The 17,674-nt window shown below is 38.4% G+C and overlaps 1 protein-coding gene across 3 annotated transcripts; it reads left to right on the forward strand.

Annotated features, from left to right (window-relative positions):
• The first annotated feature begins 1 nt into the window (after nt 1).
• Nucleotides 2-13,727, forward strand: ZNF189 (zinc finger protein 189). Of its 3 annotated transcripts, none has more exons than XM_012768958.3 (3): nt 2-337; nt 1,045-1,171; nt 10,977-13,727. In XM_012768958.3, exons 1-3 carry the CDS (start codon nt 305-307, stop codon nt 12,692-12,694), a joined length of 1,878 nt encoding a protein of 625 aa, XP_012624412.1. In that variant the 5' UTR covers nt 2-304; the 3' UTR covers nt 12,695-13,727. The 3 variants fall into 3 exon arrangements, with proteins under 3 accessions (XP_012624412.1, XP_012624413.1, XP_012624414.1); XM_012768959.2 differs by having other exon boundaries at nt 1,087-1,171; XM_012768960.2 differs by having other exon boundaries at nt 1,090-1,171.
• Nucleotides 13,728-17,674: the final 3,947 nt, after the last annotated feature.

Here is a 17,674-nt window from a genome sequence, read left to right on the forward strand (position 1 = left end):
CGGTCATAGCGCTGCTTGGCTGAAAGGAGGAGGGACTGGCAGTGGGGAGGAGGCTCTAGTGAGGCCTGAAAGGCTGCGCAACCAGGCAAGGGAGGAGGTTGGGGTTTTGGGGTTCGAGGTTGGAGGCCAGCCAGGGAGCGTGTCTGATATGCTGCTGAGGTCGTGATCGGCTGGGGACCGTGGCAGGCGCTGGCCAGACTCACCCAGGAAGCCTTCTCTTCGTGGGGCCTAATTTCCAGCAGCCGGGTAGGCCTCGCCACAGCTCCTTTCCGTACGGCAGGAACCCCCGTTCTCTGGCCTGGAGATGGCTTCCCCGAGCCCCCCGCTGGAGCCAAAGGTAAGCAAGCTCCCGTGGGGATCCCCGTTGCCTCGCCACTGCCCTAGATAGGCCGCATCACAGCTTCCCACCATACCTCGCACGCCTCATGACTGCTTTCTTTAGGGCCTGCATCGTGCAAGAAATCCCTGCACCCCTAGTTTTGTGGGGTTCGGTTCTCAAACAAACTGCCCAGTGGCTCCTTCTTTTCCAAGAGAGATTTGATAAATCGGCTGGAGAAAATTAGTAATGCTCCAAGCTAACTGTCTCATTAGTGAGTTCCTCCAGGTAAGGCACCATGTTTTACTTTCCCGTGTCTTCTGCGCCTGGCACTATGCCTGGACCCAAGGTGTATGCTTACAGAATCTCAAGGAATTGAATAGGGTCACAAGCCAGCGGGAATGGAGAATTGGAGCGGAGAGCAATAAGGTGAGGGAAGCTTGGAGAGGCCTTGGAGCAATTAAGATGTTAGGGTATAATTATTAAACCAGAAAAACCCTGTCCTTAGGTCCTTCACTATGGAGGACAAGGATTAACTCCAGTTATCCTCGAATCTGAGGTGCTTGTCAATGATAGTCGGTTTCCCAGAATTGGACACCATGTGGAACTCTTCATTACCATGTTCCTTCTAGCCTACTTGGCCCTGATAAGTGATTGCTTCTGCCACTTTGAGTGGAAAATTGTCCTTGAGACAACAGGAACTGACTACAGAAATCATACTATTTCAGGGGTTGCTGACATTTGAGGATGTGGCTGTGTTTTTTACCCAGGAGGAGTGGGATTATCTGGACCCAGCTCAGAGAAGCCTGTATAAAGATGTCATGATGGAGAATTATGGAAACCTGGTCTCACTGGGTAAGAATCTGCTGTTTCTCTAATTAACTAAGAAGGTACTAGACATCAGACTCAGAACACTTGGATTAAACCAGTACCAAAACTGCTTTATTCCAAAGTTCTGATTAAGACTTTTCAGCCATTAATTGTTTCCATGACTGTCATCCCTAACTTCCTTGCAGTGACTAAAATGCAAGCCTTTCTGGCTTCCTGTCTTCATAATCTCATTCCCATATTGCTCTGTACTTTCCCTCCTGGCTCATCCTCCCACTGCTTTCCTCCCACCTCTTTTCACTCTGCCTTCTGGAGCCCCTGTTCCTCTTCACATAATGTTCCTTACCCCTCCTGGCCTTAAGTGAAACCTGGCACTTTCCCAAGGACACCACTTCTCTGGCAGTCCTTCAAGTGGGGGCTGCTTATTCTCCCACATCCTCCTCTTTCTCCATCCTTTGTCTCAAAGCTGGCAGGAAGAAGTTATTGTTCTTTCAGCTTTTCAATGCTGTTCCCAAAGCATTAGGTTTCCACCTTCAAATAAGACCTCTCCTCCTTTGAGGCCTCAGCTGTCTTGCTGTATCCACTCAATTCTTTTTCACTATCATCTGTCAACTTTTTTTTGATTCCTCACATATAACTTTGTCACATGTTTTGGAGTATCCTTTACCTTAACTCATGTCATTGATGACCCAGTCAATACTTGAGTCTTAGATCTCGACCATATTGACTTGAGGGACCTTGCTTTCCATTATTTTTCAGCAACTTATATGCCCTCAATTTTGTCATAACAGGAAAATCTTAAACCTGAATACCCTATTCTCTGACTAGCTATTCAGGCAATAAGTGTTTATTGACTGTAACTAAACTAAATGAAGGTAAACAAAACTAATGTGATTTCTGTCCTTGTGGAGCTTACTACAGTTTCTTATCTTTCTATCTTTCCTGCTCCTTTCCACCCAAACCTATTCATTCTTAATGATGTTTCCTGTCCCTTGACATCTTTGTTTTTTTTCCCCAGGGTATCAGTCCTCTCCCAACTTCACCTCCCCATCTAATCACCAGCATTCTGTCTTGCCACCTTGTCATTGTGTTCTACCAATTCTGCAAACTTCAAATCTTGTATTTGTTATAAAATTCACCTTTTCTTCTCTCCTACCTGAGTTGCTAAACATAGCAGGAGAAATCTCTAACTAAAAGAATTGATGTCCCATCTATATGCATGGCTATTTTCCTTCTAGTCTCCACTTGGGTTTTATATCTCATCAATTTTTTTTTTTTTTTTTTGGTCCTTGATATGCTCACTCCCCTGTTCTAATTAGTGACTATTCCATAAAACTTAAGGAGTTTTCCTTAGGTCCCTCACTCAGTAGTAGACCTTACCCTCTTTTTCACAGAGAAAATAAAGGCTGCTAAGTATGAACTCTCAACTTCTCTACCCCTCATCTTAACTCTGCTCCCATCATCTTACTTTTCAGAAACTTATCATCAATCATCTTTTTCCCCCTCTTATAGCTTCAATCTTATTTATTCTCCCTTGGTACCTTTATGCTGATGCTTGGTATGTTCACGGCTCTTCCAGCTGGGGAAAACAGGAGGGAAAAAAAACCCCTCCTAGGAACCAGAGTCTTTCTCTTGCTTCTCCCTATAACTTGCTACCCTCTGAGGCAGAGTCTCACTCTGTTGCCCGGGATAGAGTGCTGTGGCATCAGCGTAGCTCACAGCACCCTCAAACTCCTGGGCTCAAGCAATCTTGCCTCAGAAGGTACCATGCGCCACCATGTCCAGCTAATTTTTTCTATATATTTTTAGTTGGCCAATTAATTTCTTTCTATTTTTAGTAGAGACGGGGGTCTCGCTCTTGCTCAGGCTGGTCTTGAACTCCTGATCTCAAGCGATCCGCCTGCCTCGGCCTTCCAGTGTGCTCGGATTACAGGTGTGAGCTACCGTGCCCGGCCAACAGTCAAGTTTTTTAAGAGTAGTTTACTTCTGTATTTCTTTACCTCCCCTTATCTCTAAGCCCCTTTGTCTTGCCTGTAACACTGCCCTTAAATTGTTTAACAGTGGTCTATAATATCCTCATTATCAAATGCAGTAGACTCTTTTTGGGCCTTATTTTATTCCACTTCTTTATGAATATCTGAAATTTTTTATTGCTTCTCTCCATTGGCTTGCATTCTCAGACTATATTTTCCTTAGGGGACTTTAACTTACTTCATCAGCTACCTCTATGTGATGAGAAATCTCAAATCTTCATTGCCACCTAAGAAAGGTAATGTGGAGCCTAACTGCCTAGGTTCAAATGCTGCTTCCACCACTTGTTTAGCCTTGTGACTGTGAGTGACACCCTTAACTTCTCTGGGCCTTGGTTTCTTTTTTTATAAAATGGAAATAAAACATCTCTTAGGATTATTGTGAGCATTAACTGAGTTAATATTTATAAAGCACTTAGGACACTGACTAGCATGTAGTAAGTACAACATAAGTGTTTATTGATATTGTCATCATCGTTTTCTCTGTTGAACTCCAAATCCCTAGTCATATTCCTTTGAAGGCCACGTAAGTAACTCAAACCTGGCAAGTCTCAGTCCATTATGATTTCAAGGGCCTTCTCTTCAGAGTGAATCACTATATTCTCTGTGCTACCTTGTGTATTCTTTAGTTACTGAATTTACCATACTATACTATAATCATTTTTATATGTTATTTCTCTTAACTTCACTGATCACCATGAGGACAGTAAATATATTTTTTTATTTGATTTCTCTGGCACTTAAAACAGAGCCAGGCCTATATTATATGCTTCTTAAATACTTGTGTGACTAAATAAATCAGCGGATTTAAGATTCAGTATCTCTTAACTGGACTATTGCATGAGTACCTAGTCTCCCTTTCTTTTAATATGTTCTGTCTATTGCTGCCAAAGTGATTTTGTGTTAGTTAACCACTTAGAACTTCTGATGGTTCCTGGCCAGATGCGATGGCTTATGAGTATAATCCCAGTGCTTTGAGAGGCCAAAGTAGGAGGATGGCTTGAGGGCAGAAATTCGAAACCAACCTGGGTAACATAGCAAGACCCTGTCTCTACAAAAAGTAAATTAGCCAGCTTTAGTAACTATAGCCTAGCTACTTAGGAGGCTGAGGCAAGAGGAATGGTTAAGGCTAGGTGAGCTATATTTGAGTCACTGTACTCCAGCCTGACAGAGTGAGACCCTATCTAAAACAAACAACAACAACAACAAAAAACCTTCTGATGGTTCTTGATAGCTTAAAGAATAAAAAATCTTAATTTCTTATCCTATGCTATCATACTAAGACCTCCCAAATGTAGACTGCCTAGCTTTCTTGCCTCAGCTGTTATTGCCTACATGCCACTCAATCTTCAGCCATATCAACTGCTGATTTTTTTTGAAGTATGCCATGATGTCTCTGAGTCACTGCCAGCTTACCCATACGTATGGTATTCTGGTTGATAAAACCAGGCAAGTACCCAGCCCTGCTTGCCCATAGTACTGCAGCATGTGTATACCATATGGACAAAGGCGTGGCGGGGAGCCCATCTGTGATCTTGTACTTTTAGGCTCTCTTCTTTATTTCAACTTAAATACAACTTTCTATCATTTATTATTTCTCCTCCCATAGTCTTTTCATCCTCCTCAGTGGACCCTATCTCCATCCTTTTGATGAGAGCTCACTTAATGAGAGATGGCTATTACTCTGCTGTTTCAGTGTAGTTCATTGTACTTCATCTTACTGCTTTTCATAACACAATTCTTTTCTAGGTTTTTAATTTTGACTCTTCATTCATACCTTAAAAAAACTTGAATGACTACATTGATGATACATCTAATAGCTTGATCTCTCAGTTCTTTGACCTCTTCATTTTTTTTTTTTTTTTTTTTGAGACAGAGTCTCACTTTGTTGCCCAGGCTAGAATGAGTGCCATGGCATCAGCCTAGCTCACAGCAACCTCAAACTCCTGGGCTCAAGCAATCCTGCTGCCTCAGCCTCCCAAGTAGCTGGGACTACAGGCATGCGCCACCATGCCCGGCTAATTTTTTCTATATGTATCAGTTGGCCAATTAATTTCTTTCTATTTATAGTAGACACGGGGTCTCGCTCTTGCTCAGGCTGGTTTCGAACTCCTGACCTTGAGCAATCCACCCGCCTCGGCCTCCCAGAGTGCTAGGATTACAGGCGTGAGCCACCGCGCCCGGCCTGACCTCTTCATTTTTAATGACTCTTTTCAGTCTACTTGAACCTCATTGAACCTTGACAGAGCTGGAACTTCTGTACCAACAAGATGTTGAACTCATTTTTTTCTTTGATTATAGTCCCTCTTCAATTATTTGTTCAGTTATTTATCATTCAATAAATAATTATCAAACACTGTGCTAGGCACTTGAAATTCTATTTCTTCTCCATGTTCCCATTCTATTAACCAAGAAAACTGTTCATTTAATACTCTGTTGGACAGAGAGATTAACAGCTATGGTTCACAAGCCAAATCTGGCCCACTGCCTGTTTTTTTAAGTAAAGTTTTATTGAAACATGGACATACCCATTCCTTTGTGTATTGTCTATGATTATTTTTATGATATAATGGCCAAATTGAGTAGTTGCAACAGAGACCATATGGCTCACAAAGGCAAAAATATTTATTGTCTGTCTCTTTACAAAAAAAAAAGCATGGCAAGTCTTATCCTAAATTTCATTTACTTCATTTTACTATTGCCTTGCCTTCTCTCTCTCCTTCCAGCTACCATGTTTCAAACCTGATTAAAGATTGTAGAAATCAACTCCTCAAACTAGCTTAAGCCAACAAGGGAAATTATTATAGAGATGTCTTCTAGAATATATGAACATAATTACAGGTAGACATAGAAAAGGACTGACACCAGAAATTGAATCACTCTCAGAAAGTTAGGAATTACTCTTCATCTTATCTTAGGCTGCTATAACAAAATACCATTGACTGAGTGACTTAAACAGACATTTATCTCTCACATTTCTGGTGGCTGGGAAATCTAATATCAAGGTGCTGGCAGACTCATTTCCTGATGAGGCCCTTCTCCTGGTTTCTCACTATATCCTCACTTGATAGAGGGAGAGAAAGAGCATGTTCTTGTCTTTATTCTTCTTCTACAGGAACACTAATCACATCATGGGGGCCCCACTCTCATGACCTCATCTAAATCTAATTACTTCCCAAATGCCCCATCTTCACATACCGTTACATTCAGGGTTAGGGCTTCAATATATGAATTTGAGGGGCAGACACAAACATTCAGTCTATAATGTTTCTTTTTTTGATCTCTCTTTCCTCTTGGCAGACTAGTCCTTCTTATATTCACATGCTTCTGCCTTTTAGCTTCTGATTTTATAAGTTACAATTCTAGCCACATTCTGATTAAAGAGCAATATCAGTTTCTATTCCAAATTCCTGGGAGAGATCCACTTTCAATCATCTGTCTACTCTAGACAAATTAGCTATGACCACAGGATGAGATGGTATCATTAAGCATTGCCAAGCCCAGTGAATAGTCTTTTCACGGGTGCTCTTTGTGGAGCCCACACTCATTTTCTTCATCTGCCTATCTTACTGTCCTATCTATTTTTATGCCAGTAACATTGTTTTATTTACTTTAACAACATACTACATTTTATGTCTGGTAAGATAAGTCATTCTTTAATATTCTTTTTCAGAATATACTTAACTGGTTATCTACATTCTTCAAATTAAAATTTAGATTCATTGGGATTTTTTATTGGTTCATATGATTTTTTGATTGGAATGTGATTAGTTTCATAAATTAGTTTGGGAAGGAATTGAGGTCTTTATAATATTGGATATCTTTAGCCATTTGGTTGACTCTGCGGAGTTGTCCTTTTGTCTTTTTATGAATTATTTTTATGGACCTCACATATTTCTTGTTCTGTTTATTCCTAGGCTTTACGTATTTTGTTACTATTGTAAAAAACATATTTCATTTTTCTATAATATTTACTGAGTTTTTTTCATTGTAAAAAAACCAGTTTTTTAAGCTTGTAGCTATTATATATAAAAATCTTTGAGGAATTTTAGGTAGACATTTGTATCCTCTTCAAGTAATTTTTTCTCATTTCTATTCAGTAAAACCCCAGAACAATATCCACAGAATAATAATAACATTATGAATAGATTTTCCCTTCTTACAAGTTTATAATCAAATGAAAGAGACAAACACGTTATAAACTGTTAAAAAGTATGGTGTAATAATAGCTATAATAGTGTTATGGACAAGGGCTAGTAATAAAAAATAGAACACCTCAATCTGTCTGGTAGACTTGGTGAATGCTTTGTAGAGAAACTGTTGCTTTGAACTGAATCTTAAAGAAAAACCAAGTTTGCTAGGTAAACAGTGTTGAGGGACATTTGGTAAACAGTATATGCAAAACTAAGGCATGAAAGACCATAAAGCAAGTAATTTGTCCACATAAAGTATGATAAAGTAGGTAGGAAAGTGAGTTGAGGCTTACAGAACATGTCATGAAGAGTAAAGACATAATAAAGAGCGTTGATTTGATTTTAAAGGTGATGCGGTGCTGCTGAATCTACAGGTGTAATCTACAAGTGATGACATGAATAGAATTCCATTTTATAAAGATCTCTTCTGGAATCAGTAAGGCACATGTAATATGAGGGCAGCTTTAAGAACAGAGTCAAGGATTATTAGATGGCTACATGATTATAAGGGTTAAAGAGAGAAGGTAAATGCTAAAGAAGAATCTGTGATTTGGGTGATTGATTAACAGTAAGAAAAAGGGAGAAATCTAGGATGACTTCCTCCTTTGGGACTTTAGGGTAATTGATGGAGATCCCTCTCAAGAGATGATTAGAGGTGGTGAGAGACATGAGAACAGATGATGATCATGTTAATTGTGAGCTCTTTGTGAACCATCTAAGTGGAGATATCCAGAGGATGTATACATAAAGTAAGTAAGGATGTAAATCTGGGTAACAATAATGTAAAACAGTTGACAAAGAAAAATAAATAAATGAGGGAAATTTATTAGAAAAGCCAAAGAAGTAGGTAGTGAACTAAAAGAATGTAATAGCATAGAAACCAAAAACAGATAATGTCAAGAAATGGAGGAGGTTAACACTGTCAAATGTTGCTGAATAAAACAAGGACTGAGAAATTACCATTTTTATATTTTCTTTGAAAGTCACTGGTAATTTAATGAGAAGTTTCTCTAGATGGCAGAAACAGAAACCACATTTCACAATAGGTTGTGGGGTCGATTGAATGGGAAAGGGTTGGGCATAGAAAATATAGGCAATAGAAAGCTACAATGCTAAGACTTTTTTTTATCCTAAAACTTGACTTTTATCAACAAAGGGATGTCAGATTCAAGATAAAGTTGAATGTTTTTATGTGATAGTAGGAATGTGTCAATGGAGAGTATAGACTGAAGATAGAATGGTAATGATTAAACAACTGCCCAGAGGTGAGCAGGATCAAAAAGGGGTGGATGAATTAGCTTTGGATAAGAATGAAATATATCTTTATGTATCATTGACATATACTTCTATAGATGGGGGGTGGAAAGTTGAGGGAATTCTTTCATCCTTTTTTATTGTGTAAAGAAAGCACAATCCACTTAAAGCAAATTTTAGAGGGGATGCTGTGTAAGTAGCCAAGGAAGAAACCAAGCTCCTAGCAGTTTCTTTTTTTTTTTTTTTTTTTTTGAGACAGAGTCTCACTTCTTTGTCCCAACTAGAGTGCCGTGGCATCAGCCTAGCTCATAGCAACCTCTGACTCCTGGGCTCAAGCAATCCTTCTGCCTCAGCTTCCCAACTAGCTGGAACTACAGGCATGCACCATCATGCTCAGCTAAATCTTTCTATATATTTTTAGTTGGCCAATTAATTTGTTTCTATTTTTAGTAGAGATGGGGTCTCACTCTTGTTCAGGCTGGTTTTGAACTGCTGAACTCAAGCAATCCGCCCGCCTCAGCCTCCCAGAGTGCTAGGATTACAGGCGTGAGCCACCGTGCTCGGCCTCTAGCACTTTCTTAGAGGAGTAAGACAAGAATTTTATTTGGAATAAAGTAACTTAATGACTGGTTTGAAGTAAGTGGATAGAAAATTTAAAGATGACTCCACAGTTAGAAGATCAGAAAATTAAGAGAAAGGAGGATGTATTAAAAAGAAACTTTTTTAGAGCCAAATATAAATGAACTTTGAACTTGTTGGTAGGTTAGATAAACAGAGAGTGATCTTCTTATGCGAAATACCAAGGGAATCTTTGGCCCAGGAACAGAGAATGTTCAGAGGAAACACTAATATCTGTAAGAGACCAAACTCAGAAGAGAAATGATTGAATCTTCTGGTGATATTACTGAATAGGCAACAGGAGACGGAAAATCAGGAAAGAAATCAGAAGCAGGCTTAAGTGTCCTATATGCCACTCTGTTATAACATAGACCATTAATGTCATCTTTTCCTCAACACATGTAAGATTTCATTTCTCAGGTATCATGCTGGCTCTCAGTTGGAACAGATGGTAAACCTTGGGTCTTACATCTGTAGATGGTTAAGAATCATTTGTACTTGTGGTATGCCTTGTGGTAGGTGAAGTTATAAGCTACCACCAACTGCTCTGTTTCTTCATTTTTTCCATTAATTCTATGTTCCTTTGTACTTATTTTATTCTGTCTCTTAATGTCCTAGATTCCATGTCATTTCAACTCTGTTTTGTTTTTTTTTTTTTGTTTTAAAAAAGCTATTTTGTCTCCATATAGTAGCTACTTTTAATATTTTCTTTATCATAGTATTTTCTTTCTCCATTTTTATTCATTATTCCATTTGGTAGAGGGCTTCATGTCTTATCTCTGAATCCTGGCTAATTACACAGTGGCTAGAATGTTTTTAATGGGCAGCAAATAAATTCTTATTAGTGCTTCCACTGGTTCTTTGTTGTTTATTCTTCTTAGCATGTTTTTGTGTGTTTCTTTCTGTTAATTATTTGGTCTGTTCACAGTCCAGTAATTCTCATTCTAAGTTTTCCTGAACTTACTATTTTCTTCTCTTCTTACCCTTTCTTCCTTGATAGACTGGTTAATCCCACCTTTACTTGTTTTATTTCTTTGCCCATCTTACCTTGTATAATTCAGTGTTTATTTGGTAGCCCTTCCTCCCAACTCTACTTGCTTGTCTTGTTCTTTGCCTACTGAATATTTGAATATTTTTATCATACTCTTCTCCAAGAAAACCATTTCATTGCATAAATATGTACCTTGTACTCTTTACCAGATGCTACTCTAAATGTTTTGTATATGGACTAATCGAATCCTCACAACAATACTGTGAGGTAGTGAACTATATTTTATAGATATAGTAAATTAATTTATCTTGATTACCTTATTTTTTTTTTTTTTTTTTTTTTTGAGACAGAGTCTCACTTTGTTGTCCAGGCTAGAGTGAGTGCCGTGGCGTCAGCCTAGCTCACAGCAACCTCAAACTCCTGGGCTCAAGCGATCCTTCTGCCTCAGCCTCCCGAGTAGCTGGGACTACAGGCATGCGCCACCATGCCCGGCTAATTTTTTATATATATATCAGTTGGCCAATTAATTTCTTTCTATTTATAGTAGAGACAGGGTCTCGCTCTTGCTCAGGCTGGTTTTGAACTCCTGACCTTGAGCAATCCGCCCGCCTCGGCCTCCCAAGAGCTAGGATTACAGGCGTGAGCCACAGCGCCCGGCCAATTACCTTATTTTTTTTATTGTTTCTTGTTTCTCCTTACCCTCAAAGAGCTTGGCTAATGTTTATATTTTCTGTTTATTGTTCCAGATGTTTTGAACAGAGATAAGGATGAAGAGCCAACTGTGAAACAAGAAATTGAAGAAATTGAGGAAGAAGTGGAACCACAGGGTGTAATAGTTACAAGAATCAAAAGTGAAATTGACCAGGATCCCATGGGTAGAGAAACCTTTGAACTTGTTGGTAGGTTAGATAAACAGAGAGGGATCTTCTTATGGGAAATACCAAGGGAATCTTTGACCCAGGAACAGAGAATGTTCAAAGGAAACACTAACATTCGTAAGAGACCAAACTCAGAAGAGAAATGCCATAAATGTGAAGAATGTGGAAAGGGTTTTGTCCGCAAGGCCCATTTCATTCAACATCAAAGGGTCCATACTGGTGAGAAACCTTTTCAATGCAATGAATGTGGGAAAAGTTTTAGTCGCAGTTCATTCGTTATTGAACATCAGAGAATTCACACTGGGGAAAGGCCCTATGAGTGTAATTACTGTGGAAAAACCTTTAGTGTGAGCTCAACCCTTATTAGACATCAGAGAATCCACACTGGAGAAAGACCCTATCAGTGTAATCAGTGTAAACAGAGCTTCAGCCAGAGAAGGAGCCTTGTTAAACATCAAAGGATTCATACAGGTGAGAAACCCCATAAATGTAGTGACTGTGGGAAAGCCTTCAGTTGGAAGTCACACCTTATTGAGCATCAGAGAACTCACACTGGTGAGAAACCCTATCACTGTACCAAATGTAAAAAAAGCTTTAGTCGAAATTCATTGCTTGTTGAGCATCAAAGAATTCATACTGGGGAAAGACCCCATAAATGTGGTGAATGTGGGAAAGCCTTTAGATTAAGTACATACCTAATACAACACCAAAAAATCCACACTGGTGAGAAGCCTTTTCTTTGTATTGAATGTGGAAAAAGCTTTAGTCGGAGCTCATTCCTTATTGAACATCAGAGGATCCACACTGGCGAAAGACCTTATCAGTGCAAAGAGTGTGGGAAAAGTTTCAGTCAGCTTTGCAACCTTACTCGTCATCAGAGAATTCACACAGGAGACAAACCCCATAAATGTGAGGAATGTGGAAAAGCCTTTAGTAGAAGCTCAGGTCTTATTCAGCATCAGAGAATCCACACGAGGGAGAAGATTTACCCATACAATGAAACTAAGGAAAGTTTTGATCCAAATTGCAGTCTTGTTATACAACAGGAGGTCTACCCTAAGGAAAAATCTTATAAATGTGATGAATGTGGGAAAACTTTTAGTGTTAGTGCTCATCTTGTACAGCATCAAAGAATCCACACTGGTGAGAAGCCCTACTTATGTACTGTTTGTGGAAAAAGCTTCAGTCGGAGCTCATTTCTTATTGAACATCAGAGAATCCACACTGGTGAGAGACCCTATCTGTGCAGACAGTGTGGCAAAAGCTTCAGTCAGCTTTGTAATCTCATTCGACATCAGGGTGTTCACACAGGTAATAAACCCCATAAATGTGATGAATGTGGGAAGGCCTTTAGCCGAAACTCAGGTCTTATTCAGCATCAGAGAATACACACAGGAGAGAAACCTTACAAGTGTGAGAAGTGCGACAAAAGTTTCAGTCAACAGCGCAGTCTTGTCAACCATCAGAAGATCCATGCAGAGGTGAAAATCCAAGAAACCCATGAATGTGATGCTTGTGGTGAAGCCTTCAATTGCCGCATTTCTCTCATTCAGCATCAGAAATTGCACACTGCATGGATGCAGTAAATGTAGAGAAATATGTGAGCTCAAACATTTTATTTGAGACTACCCAAGTGCAGTTTTATTATGGCTCAACATGGGTCAGATTTAGTGATAAATAAAGCAGATTTTCCTTGGCCTCAGGCAAATGGTTTCTACAGATTCTGTGAATAATGGACAATTGCCCATGGTCAATTGACTTCCATTGCTCTTTATTTTGATGATCATAAAGACTTGGTACTTTATCTAAGGATCTTTCTTTAATAAATCTTTCAGCAGAGGTTAAACCCAGGTTCAGAGCACATGGGAGGTGCTCTGAAAGACAAAGTTGAATTAATATAAGGGAGCTAATGTTAGAAAACTGAGAATAATGATTCCAGGAGTCTTTTGTCACCAGCGCCATGGTCCTTTCAGTTCCATGATATGTTTGGCTATGCATGCCAAAGTCCAGTGATTAAGCATATGTAAGTTGTCAAGGTAACAAAGCCCAGATGTTTTTGAAACTAGTATACAAGATTTTTGTCATGGTTTAAGAAAGCTAGTTGTTTGGCATTGACTTAAAGAAAGGCAGTTCCAATGCCTGGTAGTGCCCAGATCTATGAAATGAGTGGACCATTAACTTTACATATAAAGATTACGTGAGTGATTGACAAACCCAGCAAAAGTGTTACCAAGGAACCTTTGGGAGTGCCTTCTCCCCCATCCCCTAGATGGGCCCAAAAAGGTGGAGGAAGATATTGTTCTTTTGTGCCCTCCCATGTCTGTAAAAGATATTTATAACCCTGTATGAATAAGCTTATCCCTTCACAACCAGGAGCATGTGAAATGTATATATTTTTATTACCAAGAATTGGAAATAAAAGGACCTGGAGTCTATGCTAGGAATCTGAGATATTTTGGTATTGCATTGTTTTGTTTTGTTTTTTTACGGTAACTAGATTTTGCATGCAATTTTAAAATCCTTATTTCTGGTTCTAGGGCCTCCCTTAGTTAATGGTTACTATAAATCTATTAATTCATCTGTTTTAATCATTAAAATTATTTTGTTTTGTTTTGTTTCTTGCTTTGTGTAAGAGTTCTTTGTTACTTAAGTATAAAATCAATCCTGTCAAATATGTTACTGTGTTTTTAAAATTAGAACCAAGGATTTGAAGGAAATTGCTCTCATTTGTTCTGCGTAGTTAACTTTTTCTGACTAGTTATCTTTTCCTGGAATATTTCAATTAAGTCAAGGTTCTTTAGTGTCTTGAGTATAGAATTCCAAATCACCAGAACTCTGCAATTCTAACTTCCTAATAGTTTGGGCAAACGACCTTTTCTCCTGTACCCCAGCTATTCTAAAAATCACCTCCAAACATTCATCTTCCCATCTCTTTGTGTGTGTGCCTGAATGTAAATGTGGAGGTTATGGTACCTGTACAGAAAGATACTTATCTATGTGCACTCCCTTATTCAAATTAAGTACTCACAGTTACTATACGGTTAACATTTCAAAACAGAGCTTGTAGCCAATTAAAAGTACACAAAATAACAAACGGCATCTGATTCCTCAATAAAATTATCCTCCTGCCCTGGGTCTTCCCAGTTTTATTTATTCTCTACCAGTGGTTCCCAGACCAGGGTCCTAATTAATCCTGAGGCTCTTAGACCTGTGTTCGTTATTTTAAAAACCTGCAGTATATGTTTTTGCTGCATGCACACTAAAGTGTTTATTTGCCTTTTGCTGGAATTACATCACTTTCATTATGGTTACCTTGTTTAGCAGAAACCCTGGCTATTGTTGGTCTCATAGTACTTTGAGGCCATGGTTGTATGAGATATTCCTACGTAACTTTTAACATCTTTGGATGTGAATTTAGAGTGACAACTCAAAAATCCAGTAGCAGTGGTTAGTTGCTCACTGTATGTACAAATCATTGCTTATGAAAAACATAGATACTCAAAAAGTCGTTTTTTATTTTTCGAGCAATTCACTTCTGTTTCCCAAGATAATGACAGAAATATGCAGAGGGCTTTAGAGAGGAAAATGGGCTGGATGTGGTGGCTCACAGCTGTAATCCTAGCTCTCTGGGAAGCCAAGGCAGGAGGATCACTTGAGATTGAGAGTTGAAGACCAGCCTGAGCAAGAGCAAGACCCTGTCTATACTAAAAATAAAAAGTAAAATAAATAAATAAAAATAGGAAAATGAAGTGCCTAGAAGAGGAGGGAAGGAAAAAGTTAATCTCTCAAGAGGAGGTGATGCTCAAGATAAGACTAAAAGACGAGTGCTAGAGAAGTTGAATTGTGTCTGAAAATGATGAGTTGTGAGAGAATCTACAGGGCAAACTGCTGGTTGCTTGGTGACTCAGAATGTGACAGGAGGTAAGGCTGCCCTTAAGTAAGGGCATATCATGACAGTTGTCATACTAAGGAGATTTTATTCTTCTGCCTAAAATTTTGTGTTATTTCTTTTGTATTTAAATGTGCTGTATATATTAAAAGGGCACATATTTGAAGTGTACAGCTCTTGAGTTTTCACTACTAAACACCTATATAACCATCATGCAGCTTAAGAAACAATGTCACTGGTACCCCAAATACTCCACTTGTGCACCATTCCAAATACCACACACAATACATCGTGTGATCCTCCATTTTAACTCAAGAGGCAATGTGAAGGTGAATTGAAAGGAAAGGATTTGAGACCATGGCTCTTGACTTGTTTTAGGTCTATGGATCTTATTCTCAGAAATTTGCACATGCAGAATATTATGTCAAGGACTTGTTTCTATGTTAACCTCAAGAGGTCTTTATAGTAGTATAGTTCAGAAATTATGGTGCCTCAACTAAGGTAGTGGGAATGTGAAAAAAAGATGGATTTGAGAATTATTTATAAACAAAGTGAGACTTGGTTGCTAATTGAGTGTCAAAGGTAAGGAACAGTAAAGATTCAAAGTGGGTTTTGGGTGGTTGGTGCTCTTATTCAGAGATAAAAAAAAAAAGAGTATGCCTGGTATGGAATAAGATTATTAAAATTTTGAACATGTTTTATCTTGTGTGAGACAGATATCCAGAGGCAATTGGAGGTATGGACATGGTACTTAGGGGAGAAATCTAGACTAGAAATTGACTTAGCCAGTGTTTAGACACAAAATGAATCAGCTTTAAAGAAAGAATAAAGCAAGAAAAGAAGTCTAGAGATGGAATCCTAATTCTAGGCTGCTTTTGCTTAGCATGTGAGCAAGAGGCAAAGGAGAGAAAGAAGAAACAGCCAAAAGTACAGAAAACCCAACATGGAGTGATAACTGCTATAGGAAAGTGACCTGGAAGAGCACTGCAGAGAGGTCAAGGAAGGGCTGAAGAGTGTCCTTTGAATTTGATAATTAGCCATTGGCTGGGCATGGTGGCTCATGCCTATCATCCCTGCAGTTTGGGAGGCTGAGGCAGGAGTATCGCTTGAGCCCAAAAGTTCAAGACTGATCTGAGTACATAGCAAGACCCCATCACTTAAAAAAAAAAAAAAAAAGCCATTAATGAGATGCTATAGGAGCAGCTTCTGAAGTTGGGAAGAGCCAGTTTTCAGAAGGTTAAATAGTGTCTGGAGAGTAGATCATCAGCTCCCAATTACTGTCAATTCATGACAGGAATTTTAAGTACATTCAAATGGTAAAAATAAGGGCAATATGATGTCTTTGTTTAAAAAAAAAGGCTAAATTGATTCAAGATCAAGACCTTACTTTATTCTGAAACTATGCCCTTTTTTAAATAAATAGGACTTTTAAAAAAATCTTTCATGAAATATTAATAATAGTGATTTGGGAGCATAGTCTATTAGGTGTGTGTCTTAGTTTTTTTTTTTTTTTTTTTAAAGGCAACCCTTGGATGATTATTTTTTTACCCACTTAATTTTACTAGTCTAAAGTCAGAGAATAAAAGTAGATTACTTGTCTGTGAATATAAAGAGGGCTGTAAGTGGAGATTAAAGAAAAATTTGAGTATATTTTTCTTTTCGAAAAAGCCAGTTGAGGGAGAGGCTGAAGAAAAAGAAGAGCAGGAGGAAAATTGATTAAGTTACTGGATAGTATAAAATGAATTTTAGCAACAATGGAAGGGTTTTCTTTGGGGACCTTCCTCCAATTTACCAGAAAAGGAAGGAGGACAGATTTAGTGTCTGGTTGGGGGAGGGGGAAATTGAATTAACTTGAGATGACCCATTTAAAAAAAATAATTAAATTCATGGTTTGAGAGGGAAGGAAGAGGAATAGACATGGTTGGGGTAGAATTAGGGGCCTTGTCAGTAATAAAAGTTTGAAGGACCAGCTGGGGAAAGTGGGAGAAGGAAACACAAACTTGGGAAGAGTTTGTGGGATTTTGTTTAAAGCCTAGCTGATTCCTTCTGGGAATTAACATATGGAACAATTTTGAAAGAAAATTAAATTTAAAGTAGATGAAATAAATTATTAATAAAATTTCAAAATGAGCAGGTAAAAGGAGTCTTTAGTAGCAAAAAGATATAAAACCACTATAATACTCTATAATATATAATATATATATATAATATATAACCACTATAATTTCTCTATAATGTTGATGAGTGATGCATTTCATCTTCATCTGTCTTCCTGAAGGAGGATGTCATCTGCAAATCTAGGGGCATACACAGCATACTTAGTGGTGCACAGTGCTTGGAGAATAAATTTCAACTCCTCTTTTAAAAAATCTAGTCCAAATATTCCAATCATTATTTTAAACTGCTGTTCCCAGTCAGTATTTGATACCTTTGATGTTCCTTCTCCACCTCCTTCAAAAGTGTTTTGTGGCCTCAGGTGCATGGTAAAGGTGGATTGATTGGCTTCTTTTTAATTAAGGCCATCTCTATAACCCTCATGCATGGACAAACAGAAGAAATACAGAAACATTTACTTTTCGTGCACAAGTGGTATGAGTCTAATTAACATGTATTTTTAAAATATCTGTCAGGTGCTATGTTAATTCTATAAGTATTACTATGGTAATTCTATAAACCT

This window comes from Microcebus murinus, chromosome 12, assembly GCF_040939455.1.
Source record: "Microcebus murinus isolate Inina chromosome 12, M.murinus_Inina_mat1.0, whole genome shotgun sequence".
Lineage (NCBI taxonomy): Eukaryota > Metazoa > Chordata > Mammalia > Primates > Cheirogaleidae > Microcebus > Microcebus murinus.